Source organism: Jaculus jaculus, chromosome 6 (assembly GCF_020740685.1).
Source record: "Jaculus jaculus isolate mJacJac1 chromosome 6, mJacJac1.mat.Y.cur, whole genome shotgun sequence".
In the NCBI taxonomy this organism is placed as follows: Eukaryota; Metazoa; Chordata; class Mammalia; order Rodentia; family Dipodidae; genus Jaculus; species Jaculus jaculus.
In genome coordinates this window covers 86,876,068-86,889,124 of record NC_059107.1, presented here as the reverse complement: position 1 = coordinate 86,889,124, position 13,057 = coordinate 86,876,068, and the positions used below count along the sequence as shown (strand labels likewise).

General features: G+C 39.3%; 1 protein-coding gene across 1 annotated transcript in view; it reads right to left on the bottom strand.

Annotated features, from left to right (window-relative positions):
- LOC101614919 (acrosomal protein SP-10-like) overlaps nucleotides 1–10,157 on the bottom strand; it is a 39,105-nt gene extending 28,948 nt beyond the window's left edge. Inside the window, 2 exon segments of the mRNA XM_045152211.1 lie at nucleotides 2,595–2,660; nucleotides 9,695–10,157. Of these exon segments, the coding sequence (XP_045008146.1) occupies nucleotides 2,595–2,660; nucleotides 9,695–10,157 (529 nt within the window).
- Nucleotides 10,158–13,057: the final 2,900 nt, after the last annotated feature.

The following is a 13,057-nucleotide window of genomic DNA, read 5'->3' as shown; positions in this document are numbered from 1 at the left end:
ATGCCAGGGTATATGTCACCACATACAGGATCTGAAGGTATAGTTCAAGAAAGACGCAGTAAGATGTACGGGATCAGCAACCAGAAGCCTTGGATTCCAGCCTGAATCTTTCACGTTCTAAGCACTTGATTATGGAGAAAATTACCTGACACGTCTGAGCCTGTTCCCTTGGTGCAAAATGGTGATAGTAAATTCTACCTAACACAGCCAGTTGTCCAAAAGCTTAAGTGTAAAAAGTTTCAAAGTAGCATTCTCAAACTCTGAATTGCAACTGTAACAGGGATCTGTCACATGGTAGGCAGAAACTGAGGAGACTATGACAGCTGGAGATGTTACACAAGAATCCAGGAGAATTTATTTATTTATTTTATTTTTTAAACTTTTATTAACATTCTCCATGATTATAAAAAGTATCCCATGGTAATACCCTCCCCCCACACTTTCCCCTTTAAAATTCCATTCCCCATCATATCCCTTCCCCATCTCAATAAGTCTCTCTTTTATTTTGATGTCATGTTCTTTTCCTCCTCTTATGATGGTCTTGTGTAGGTAGTGTCAGGCACTGTGAGGTCATGGATATCCAGGCCATTTTATGTCTGGAGGAGCACATTGTAAGGAGTCCTACCCTTCCTTTGGCTCTTACATTCTTTCTGCCACCTCCTCTGCATTAGACCCTGAGCCTTGGAAGGTGTGATGGAGATGTTACTCAGTACTCCAGTCACTTCTTTCCAGCACTATGATAACTTCTGAGTCATCCCAAGGTCACTGCCATCTGAAAAGAGAAGATTCTCTGCCCAAAGTAAGAGTAGCATTAATATAAGGGTATAAATATTAAGAGAAGTGCTTACTGGGCAGTTTGATAAGCATAGTATATACATTTTTCCAGACATCAGCAGATGTTACACCCCTAGGGCTCATGAATACCCCTGTTTTAAGTTTGCAATATCAGGGATGTGTTTCCCCCCATGGAGTGGACCTCCAGTCCAATTGGAGGGCAGTTGGTTTCCACCATGACAGATGTGCCACTATTTCACCCATTGGCTCATTTGGGCTGGCTGGCCAATTATAAGGCTTGCAGTGTCCACTAGTGACACAGCCAATCCCACCACCAATGACAAGGAAGCAAGTGCCAGAGAGACAATAGGACTCTGTCTGGTCATTGAGTTGGCCAGGTTTCCCAAGGCCCCACCCATAAAATGAAGCTATGACATGTATATTAGACAAACATAATAAGGCCATGAACAAAAGGATGGAATAATATTTGAGAATTTAAACATTTTACAAAACAATTTAAGGAATGGATGAATGAAGAAAATCAACAAAAAGAATTCAAGAATGAACTCAAAGCTTGGCTGAAGGAAGTGGAAATAGCCAAAAACAATGCAACACACATCTCAAAACAATTGAAAAATGATCTCAATGGGCAGCAGAATAAACTCAATGATGACATAATCAAATGTAGTAATGAACTCCAACAAACAAGCAAGTCTAATCAAAAAATGAAATTGGAATTCCACAAAGATGGAGATGCTGAAATCAACACTTAAAAGTAATAGACAACAAGAATGTAATAACATTTTTAAAAGGCTCCCAAGAAGGCCTCACAAACAGAGTAGACCATATGGAAGATAGAATATTAGAACTTGAGGACAAGACAGAAGAAATAGTCTGGCAGTCCAGAAACAAATGATAAGGTTCAAAAAATATTTGAACAGATTACGAGGGAAATTTAAAACACTTTAAAGTGACCAAATATTCAGATTATTGCCATATAGGAAGGAGAAGAAATACAGGCCAAAGGCACAGAGAAAATCAACAAAATTATCAAAGAAAAATTTTCCTAGTCTCACAAAAGAGAGTCCCATCAAAGTATAAGTGGTATTCAAAATACCAAATATACATGGCCAGAGAAGAAATTCTCCACATCACATTATAGTTAAAACTCATAACATTGAAAACAAAGAAAGGGTTCAGAAATCAGCAAGAGAAAAACAGCTTGTTACACACTAAGGTAAACTCATTTAAATTGTCTCTGATTCTTCAATGGAAAGTCTTAAGGCCAGAAAGTGTTGGAATGGGACATTTCAAATCCTAAAACACTATGCATGGCTCCCAACCCAAAATACTATACCCACCAAAATTATCCCTCATTGTCAAAGATCAAAGAAAAACTTTCCATGATAAAATACAGCTACACAATTATATGAGCACTAAGCCAATCCTACAGAGAATATTGAATGAAATAACCCAAAATGCTGAAAACAGAACTACCATTAGACTCAGCTACACCACTTTTGGACATATATATCCTAAAGACTCTACTACATACCACAGAGACACATGCTCAGCCAGTTTTAGTGCTGCTGTATTCACAATAGCCAGGAACTGGAATCAGCCCAGATTCTCATCAACAAATGAATGGTTAATGAAGATGTGGTACATATACACAATAAAATTATACTCAGTGGTACAGAAAAGTGAAATAATCAAATATTTGGGAAAATAGAGGAACTTGGAAAAAAAATCATACTAAGTGAGGTCACAAAGACTCAGAAAGACAAACACCACATGTTCTCTCTCATATGGCTTCTTACCTGAACCAGCATCACTTATGTAAGTCATTACAAATATCAACAGTTGGGACATGGTACTAGAAACGACTAGGAATAAAGGGAGATAGGGAGTGAGGGAAGGAAGGGCTATTTGACAACAAGTTAATGTTCAGCAAAGTAAAAGAAAGAAAGAGAGAAAAAGAAACAAAGAAAGAAAGATAGAAAGAGAAAAAGAAAGAAGGAAGGTATTTGAAAGGCTTCAGGGTTAGAGGAAGAAGGGATGGGGGAATATACAAAATTAATAGCAGCATGAATCAATTCCATCAAAACTTTATTCCTGGATATTATTCCATAAGTTATTACCCTCAACAAAGTGCAGGGAGGACCCTAAAGGAAAGAGGCTCATAAAAGATGGAGAAAGTATAACCCTAAATCCATGGGCTCTGGCGGGTAATTCCCAGGGCCAAAATTGGGTTTCCCCTACAGTGAGATGTTGATTAGGGAGACACAAGTTCCCCCAAATAATATAGGCCATTGACAAAATAGTTGGTTACCTGCAAGAGCTAAAAGGTAAATCCTTATTGCTGAAGACATCATAGCCTGTGGCCACAGGACATCAAGAGGAACTGAGAGGGGATCTAGTTCCCTCCAGGCTAGCCCTCACAGTGTTGGAAAGTGCTATGAGAGTGGCTGGAGAATAATGGTTGTTAACAGATTGAATAAGCAAGAGATCCTGACAGATACAAAACCAACCAGCTGAGCAAGAAGTATACACTTGTGCAATAGTGGCACACAGCCAATGCAGGTAACCAATTTCTCATGGATTGGACATGAGAACTGCTTAGTGAGGGAGAATTCTTATCTGGCTGTAGGAACCAAGCCAGATTCCCTAGTACAGGAAACCAATAGGCTCCCGAGAGAAATTCCACTGTTTTTTTAACTAAGAAAAGTAGACATACACATCAATAAGTCTCTCTAATAACAGGCTTATCCCTTGTAATTCAAACTGCTCCCACCTTTGGTTAGAGAATCTGTTCTATGGTAGAGAATAGTGGGGAGAACCAGAATACATCAATACATCATGAATATAGAGCTGACTGCCTACAATGAGATTGGTAACTTCTACCTCATCTGCCTGGGCCCAGAAGTCCCTGCAGAAGAAACAGTGACATGAATATTGCTTTTATGACTAGGTTGAAAACCAGTTCCAGGGAGATGGAGACAGACATTATGGTCACTCAAACCTCATCAAAACAGAGATCCAGAGGCTACAGAGAAAGCAACAATAAAGCAGATCCCCACCTTGTTTGCCAAGGCTCAGGGAACATTGCAAAAGAAGGGGTGGAAAGGCTGTAAGAGCCCAAGGGTGAGGGGAATGGCCTGAGACACTGTACCTTCCCCCAGACTGACTGAGGTCTCTTGGGCCACACAATGAATACCAATAACCCCACCAAAGAAGACCCTCAACAGAATTGGGGCAAGGATGAAGGGGTCTAAGAGTACAACCTTTTCATAAAAAAATCAACAAATAATAAATTTAAATTTTTTTGACAAAAAAGAGGCCATGGAAGTGATCCAGATTAAAGGAGGAAAACTAGACATGATGAATAAATGCAATTCTCAATCTTAAGTGAATCTTGTACTGGAGGGATAAAATATCATAAAAGGTATTATTGAAAGTCACTTACATATAAGGAGCTAGTTGTACCAACAGCGGTGTGGGGTTGTGCCTGCTCTTTAGCCACCTTGCAGGAACTTTGAGCTCCATTTCTCATCTCCTTCAGTTGTTTATATCACAATAATACATCTTAAACATTACATCTAAAAAAGTACAAATGGCAGATTAGAAGTCTCCCCAATAAAACCTAATAAAAGAAATAATACACAATGAAAATAAAATAATGCACAATAATCACTTTTTTTTCCTGCAAGAAACACTATGTGTAAAGAAACCTATTAAATCAAGTGAGATATCAGTGAAGTAGCTGGTAAGAGTTGTTGTTTTTAATCAGCAGGATTCCACACACCTGGCAGAACAAAGATGCTCAGGCAACCACAGTGAAAACCATCATGAGGTGCTGCCCACATATACTGACCCTACAAGAGCTGATGTCTGTGGGTAACATCATGCAAAGACTTACAACTTCCTCTCCCCCACTCTCCTTCATCAGGAACACAAGATTGCAGCTAAAGCCAAGGTCTCCTACTTGTCTTTCCTCTACACAGCATCTTGCCCAGCCACTGTGGACTAAATGGAAATAGCATCTAGAAGCATCTGGAGTCCCATTTCAGCACAGGTGTTCCAGAAACTCTAAAAGGTAACCAATCTCAGCTCCATGGGACAAATTATACTCCAGATCTGGTTCTGTAGGTTTGAACTGGAATTGGAAATTGAGCCTCCTCCATGGGTGCAATTTGCTGCATGAAACATCACAAGGAAAGAAACCAAAACCCACCCCATTAAGAAATACTGACTGATGTGACTTTAAAAAAAAATCCAAAGTACTTTTCCAATACTTCATCTTTTTTGATTGTATATTATGGTTAATTTTTGTCATGTTTAGTTGTTTAAAAAATCTTTTATTATCCTTTTTTTTTTTTTTTCGAGGTAGTGTCTCACTCTGGTCCAGGCTGACCTGGAATTAACTCTGTCATCTCAGGGTGGCCTTGAACTCATGGCAATCCTCCTACCTCTGCCTCCTGATTGCTGGAATTAAAGGCATGTGACACCACTTATTATCCATTTTTAATCTCCACTCTTGCATGTACAATTCATATACATACAACAGTTTTGCATTTTTTATAAATAGCTTGGTTAGGTTTTGGGATTGTTTTGTCTATTTCTTCACCCAGTTTATGATTGGGAACACTTTACTACTCTTTTCATGCACAATTTAAGTATTTCCTGTCATTCCAACTCTCCCTCTTCTCTCTTCTTCATCCATTCCTGTTTTTATCTTATAACTATACCTTTCCAGAGCTTCAATATTCTCTAACCCCAACACTATGCCAATTTTTCCATTCTGGAATCTTACCATATTGATCTCTTTCAAAGTTTACCCAATACTAGCTTAATTCACACTATCTTCACACACCTTATTTCCTCCTAGTTCTACTTTTAGTAACTAACAACTTGGTATACTTTACTATAGTTGCTCAATGTTGGCCTAACATTAGTCCCTATTCTCACTTGGCCTCTTTCCCTCTCACTTCTAATCTTAGTAACTAAATGTCTTTGTTCATTTATCCTCCAATAGTCATGGAATCCAAGGAGACCACTGTTGTTAAATGCAACCTTTGAATATGGGTTATATCCAAAAACTATGGTTGTGTCTATAGTTAATATGTTCTGGGAGAAATATTGAGGCTGTAGCAGGCACTTTGAGCTCCTAGACTAAGGATATAACTTCTAGAGGACACACCTCAACTCCACCACAACTTAGACCCACTTGTACACTGAAAATACTTCAACTGAAAGAATACACCTGGTAAAAATACAAGAAATAGAATAATGCCAGCTGCATAAATCACAACATACTAATAGAAACCTAAAAGTCCAGAAACAGCTTTTCCTAAAATGATTAATCCCAGAGTAATGTGATTGGTGAGAGTGAATTAGAAGAAATTACACAAGGAAAGCTCAAAAGAATGATTGTTAGTATGTTAAAAGAAATCCAAGAAGAAATAAACTATTGAATGAATCCCAATAGACGGAACACACACACACACACACACACACACACACACACATGATTGAAATAATATAGCAGGTGTCTCTGTTCTGATAAAAGAGGCTTTACACCAAAACTAATTAGAAGAAAGAAGTTTACTTTATACTAAGGGAAGAATCCATCAAGAGTCCACTATGTATGTGTGTGTGTGTGTGTGTATGCAGTTTCATAAAACACTATTAGATTTAAAGTCACAGATTAATCCCAGCATGGTTATAGTAAGGAACTTCAATACTCTAATATCACCAATGAAAGGTCACTTCAGAAAAAAAACAAACAAACTTGAGAAACATCTGGATTAAATAGCATCACAGATCAAATGTGCTTAAAAGGTATCTACAGAACATTCCATCGAAACATGGATGAATGCACATTCTTCTCAGAAACCTATAGAACTTTCTCTAAAATATAAAATGTATTGAGACAAAAAGCACATCTTAACAAATTTAAGAAAATTGAAGTAATTCCTCATATTCTGTCTTGTTGTTATCAAATAAAACTACAAATCAAAAACAGAAACTCTATCATGCCTTCATTACAAAATTGTGAGGAAACTGGGAATAGAAACAATATATATAAACATACTAAAGGTTATATATGGCTTACTAGCCAATATTTTACTAAATGGGGAAAAATTTACAATAGTGACAAGATAAGGGTGTCTATTTTTACCACTCTTATTCAATATAGTACTAGAATCTTAGCTAGAGCAGTAAGACAAAAAAAAAATGGTACACATAGGAAGGGAAGAAATGAAAGTACCTTTATTTGTTGATGTTATGATTATGATTATATACATAAAAACCTCTAAAGACTCTACCAGAAAACTTTTAGAACTGATAAGCACTTACGGCAAAAAAAAAAAAAAAAAAAAAAAAAAAAAAAAAAAAAAAAAAACAGGCTATGAAGTCAACACATAAAAAAATAATAGCCTTCCTTTATATCATAAGAAACATACTGAGGTGGTTGGAGGGATGGCTTATTAGTTGAGGTGCTTGCATGTGAAGCCTAGGGACCCAGGTTTGATTCCCCAGGACTATGCAAGCAAGACGTACAAGATGGCACAGGTGTGTAGAATTTGTTTGTAGTGACTAGAGACCCTGGTATGCCCCTTCTCTCAATCTGCTTTTTCTCTCTCTATCGCTCTTTCTCTAATAAATAAATAACTAAAATATTTTAAAAAGAAACATACTGAGGAAGAAATAAAAGGAACAATCTCATTCATGATTGCCACGAATAATGCCTTGGAATAAACCTAACAAAGAAAGTAAAGGCCTATATCATAAAATCTTTAAAACACTTTACGGAGAAACTGAAGAATATGCTAGAAGAAATTATCTCAGAAATCATATGGAATAGTAACAGATCCCAGATATCCAAACATATCCTCAGCAAAAGAAACATCTCTGTATGTATCATCATACCCAAGCTAAAGCTATATTACAAAACTATTGTAATAAAAGAGCACAGGACTTGCATAAAAACAGAAATACAGACTAATGAACAGAATTAAGGTGCTGACCTTACATCAAGTAACTACAGCTACTTGAACCTTGACAAATGTGTCAATAACATAGACTGGAGAAAAGACAGCATCTCCAGCAAATGGTGCTGGAAAAGTTGGATAAACATGTATAGAAAAATGAAACTAGACCCCCCCCATCTCCCCATATACAAATTAAAGTCTAAATGGATTAAAGACCTCAACATGAGACCTGAAACTCTTCTACTACTGAAAGAAGAAATGGGACTTTCCATAATAGAGAATTACAGCCAGCTTTCTCCATGCTCTGCATCAGCAGCATATGGTATCTTCAGCAATAGGGTCTTAGCTTTTGCCTCAGGCAAGTAATCAAGTGTTTTGATAGAAAGTTGTCTTGATTTGGGGATCTCATAGATCTCTCGGATCAACAGCTCAATGTGAGTAGCAACCAATCTCTGGTACTGGGAGTTACTCGCCAGAGACAGAAAAAAGTTTTTTTTAATTTTTGTTTTGTTTTTAAGCTTAGTATTCATCCCACCATCTCCAGGGCCCTTCTTATCAAGTGCTCCCCCCTTACTCCTTTTGAGGGTCATATCTTTTAGGCTATCTCCAAAGATAAAGGTTTCTATGGTACCAGTTCATTTTGGATTTAGTTTTGTGTTTGTTTCCTCCCCTCCCATTCCCCTCCCCCCAAACACTTCCATCCCTATTGTCTGGGCCTTGAGTTGCCTATCAGGTATGTTAGTAACTTGAGCAGGTCCAGGTTAGGAACCACAGATAAGTGACACCCTGCAGCATTTGCTTTCTGTGATGGTGTGAGTTCACTGAGTATGATCTGTTTCAAGTCTGTTATTTTTATAAAACTCAATTGTATTATTTTTCTTACTGATTAGTAGAATTACATTGGGTAAATGTACCACAAATTCTTTCTCCGTTCATCCAGTGATGAGGATCTGGGTTGATTCCAGTTCTTTGCTATAATGAATTGAGCATCTATAAACATGATTGAGCAAATATCCCTGTATTGGTGGAACATTTAGGATAAATGCCCAGGAAAGGAATAGCTGGGTCTGTTGGTAGCCCTGTATTAATCCTTTTCAGAAATCTCCATATTGATTTCCATAGTGGTTGTATAAGTTTACATTCCCATGAACAGTGGATGAGGATTCCTCTTTCCCTACTTCTTTGCTCACATTTGTTGTTAGATTTTGTTTTTAATACAAATGCTTTATTTATTTGCAAGCAAAAAGAAACAGAAAGAATGGGCACCCCAGGGCCCCCAGCTACTGCAAACAAACTCCAGATGTATGTGCTACCTTGTGCACCTGGCATTATGTGGGTACTGGGGAATCAAACCCAGGTTGTAGGCAAGCGCCTTAACTGCTGAGCCATCTCTCTAGCTCAAGTTGTTCTTGCAGAGAGTTCTTATAATAGTCCTTATCATCAACATATGTGCATAAGGAAATCCTTTGATGTTCTCTTCCCATCACCTCTGGCTCCACTCTGGTCTTAGTTTGCCTGAAGCTCTGGCTTCTTTCACACTGCCTTTGATTCTGCACACATGGATTTAAACACAAACACCACCAGGCCATGTGCCTTGTGCTGCCCGAGTGCTAGGTAGGAAAAGAACAATTTACACAGAGAAGTTTAGCTGTACACATTTCCTCCTGGACTGAGGGGCTGCATTGCTGGTTGAGAATTACACGTGGCATTTATGCTGCTTTAAGTGATCTAATCTTGCAAAATTCTTGTTGCACTTCATGCAGAAGTAGGGTGGTTCCCCACTGTGCCTTTTCTTGTGTCTGTTGAGCTCATCTGAGCAGGTGAATTTCCAGGTGTATCCTATCTTGTTGCATGCATAGGGCTTCTCCCCTGTGTGTTTGCGCTTATGAACCTGGAGGTGGGAAGACTTGGTGTAAGATTCCTACAGTTCTCATATATGCAGACATAGAGCTTCAAAGTACTGAATTTCTGTGGGAACTTCTGGCTCTTGGTCTTCAGCATCTGCTTTCCTGGGAAATGTCCATAGTTGTCCATAGAGAAACTTGACAGCTGTTCTTGGACCAGTGGGGAAACATATAAGATTTCTGTATTCATGGTTTGGCCCCCATAGTGGGTCTGGTTGTTAACAAAGGTCATCATCTGGTCTTTACTGAGTGTTTGGTCAGTATTAATAGTCATCTGACCTCCATAGAGGGTGTGGGCATTGCAGGGGATTGTCATTTGGCTCCCATAGAGGCTCTGGTCACTAGTGGGGGTTGTCATCTGCTCTCCATAGAGGGTCTGACCATCACTGATGGTTGTCATCTGGACCCCATAGAAGACCTGGCCACCACTGCGATTTGTCCTATGGCCTCCATAGAAGGCCTGGCTACAACTTGGGGTTGTCATCTGGCCCCCACAGAGGGTCTACCCAGCACTGGGAGTTGTCATTTGTCCTTCGTAGAGTGTCTGGCCATAACAGGGCATTAGCATCTGGATCTGATAGAGGGTATGGTTATCAGTGGGGGTTGCCATCTGACCCCCATAGAAGGTCTGGTCAGGTCTGGGAGGAATTGTGTGGTTCTCAAATGCATTCTGATGGCCATAAGCGGTCATCCCGTGGAGACCTTCATGAGCTTCTGGTTGGCCTCCACAGTCAGGTTGATGTTCAGTTGCCTCCCGCTCAGGCCATTACTGTGGAGTTCATCTCCAGTCTCTGTGTCACTTCGGGTCTTCATCTGGCTCCCTTCATAGAAGTGCGTCACCATGCTGTCAGTGACTGTTGTCTTCTATCAATCAGCGAGCAATGCCTTGAGGGTGTCATTGATGGTGGCCCAATAATCTGCTGAAGCTTCACATGCATCTGAAGACTCACCTTGCTGGTTCACAGGCACAGTCTCACTTAGTTTTCCAAGGGTTTTACCAGGGCGCCTGGTAGCATTCTGGGTGAGAACCACCCCAGGGACGTTCGATGATTCAGAAGTCATCCCTTCAGGCCTCCCAGGAGATCCTGCCTGGCTGAGTTGACTCAGGTTGGCTGCCCTCCACATGGGCAGTGAGAGGCCTACAGGTCTGTGCCTCTGGCCCAGCTGTGTTTTGGGCCCTGCTCAAAGGTAGATCAGAATAGTCCCTGAGAAAAGCCTCAACGCTTTCAATCGTTTGGAGGAAGCAATTCATCTTTTTGATGAACTGGTTTGGATCCCCAGTTGTGAAGCCAACAGTAGATTGACATGGAAGATCCAAGGCCTGTGTGCTCTGGGAACAGGCAGCCTCAGGAACAGCCAGACTGATCTCAAGTCTGGACTGGGAGAAACTCCTGTTGTTAGATTTTTTTTTTTTTTTTTTTTTTTAATGATTGCTATCCTTACTAGAGTAAAGTCGAATCACATGGTTGTTTTAATTTCCATTTCCCTAATAGTCAGGGATGTTGAACATTTTCTCAAGTGTGTGTTAGCCAATTGTAATTCTTCATATGGGACCTCCCTACTCAGTTCTCTGCCCCATTTTTGGGGTGGGTTGTTTGATTTTTTTATTTATTTATTTTTTGAGTTCTTTGTAGATTCTAGGTATTAGGCTTCTGTAAGTGGTGGTATAGGTGGTAAAGCTCTTCTCCCATTCAGTGGATAATATATTGGATCTTTTTATGGTATGATTGTCTGTGCAAAACTTTTGAGATCCCAGTGGTTGAGTGATTGTCTAATTTCCTGGGCTATTGCAGTTTTGTTCAGGAAGTCTTTTCCCATTCCTATATCATGGAGACTACATTCTATTTTTTCTTCCAGTAGGAAAAGAGTTTCAGGTCTTATATTGAAGTCTTTAATTCATTTGTACTTGACTTTTATGTATGGAGAGATTACTCAGTCTAGTTTTATTTTTCTACATATGGTTATCCAGTTTGCCCAACACCATTTGTTGAAGATGCTGTATTTTCTCCATCTACATTATTGGTACCTTTGTCAAAGACCAAGCAACTGTAGTTACTTGACCTAATGTCACAGTCTTCAATTCTGTTCCATTGGTCTATGTTTCTCTACTTATGACAGTACCATGCTGTTTTGTTTTTCCTTACTATGGCTTTGTAATATGGCTTTAGATCAGGTATGGTGATATCTCCAGAGTGTTTTTTTTTTTTTTCCCTGAGGATATGTTTGGATATTCAAGGCTTGCTACCATTCCATATGAACTTTGAGATCATTTCTTCCATCTCTGTGCAGAATGATGCTGAAATTTCTATTGTTATTACATTAAATCTGTATATTGCTTTTGGTAGAATTGCCATTTTCACTATATTAATTCTACTTATCCAGGAGCATGGGAGGTCTTTCCATCTTCTCAAGTACTCCTCAACTTCTTTCTTGAGTTTTTTTAAAAAATGTTTTCATTATATAGGTCTTTCACATCCTTGGTTAGTGTTATTACAAGGTATTTGTTGCAGCCAGGTTCTCATTACTGGCTGAAATCTCCCAATCAAGAGCAGCTTGTGGGAAAAAGAGGTTGATTTTGGCTTACAGGCTCAAGGGGAAGCTCCATGATGGAAGGTGAAAATGATGGCTTGAGCAGAGGTTGACATCACCTCCTGGCCCACATAAGGTAGACAACAGGGACAGGAGAGTGTGCCAAACACTGGCAAGGGGACACTGACTATAATACCCATAAACCCACCCCCAACAATACACAGTCTCCAGGAGGCTTTACTTTCCAATTGCCATAAACTGGGGAACCTAGCATTCACAGTTTCAATGAGGATGTGCCTTGGAGTGTTTTTTCTTTAGTCAAGTCTGTTTGGAGCTGTGTTAGCATCTTGTACCTGGATGGGACTCTTTTTTTTATTAACATTTTCCATGATTATAAAATATATCCCATGGTAATTCCCTCCCTCCCCACCCCCACACTTTCCCATTTGAAATTCCATTCTCCATCATATTACCTCCCCATTACAATCATTGTAATTACATATATACAATATCAACCTATTAAGTATCCTCCTCCCTTCCTTTCTCCACCCTTTATGTCTCCTTTTCAACTTACTGGCCTCTGCTACTAAGTATTTTCATTCTCACGCAAAAGCCCAGTCATCTGTAGCTAGGATCCACATATGAGAGAGAACATGTGGCGCTTGGCTTTCTGGGCCTGGGTTACCTGACTTAGTATAATACTTTCCAGGTCCATCCATTTTTCTGCAAATTTCATAACTTCATTTTTCTTTACCGCTGAGTAGAACTCCATTGTATAAATGTACCACATCTTCATTATCCACTCATCTGTTGAGGGACATCTAGGCTGGTTCCATTTCCCAGCTATTATAAATT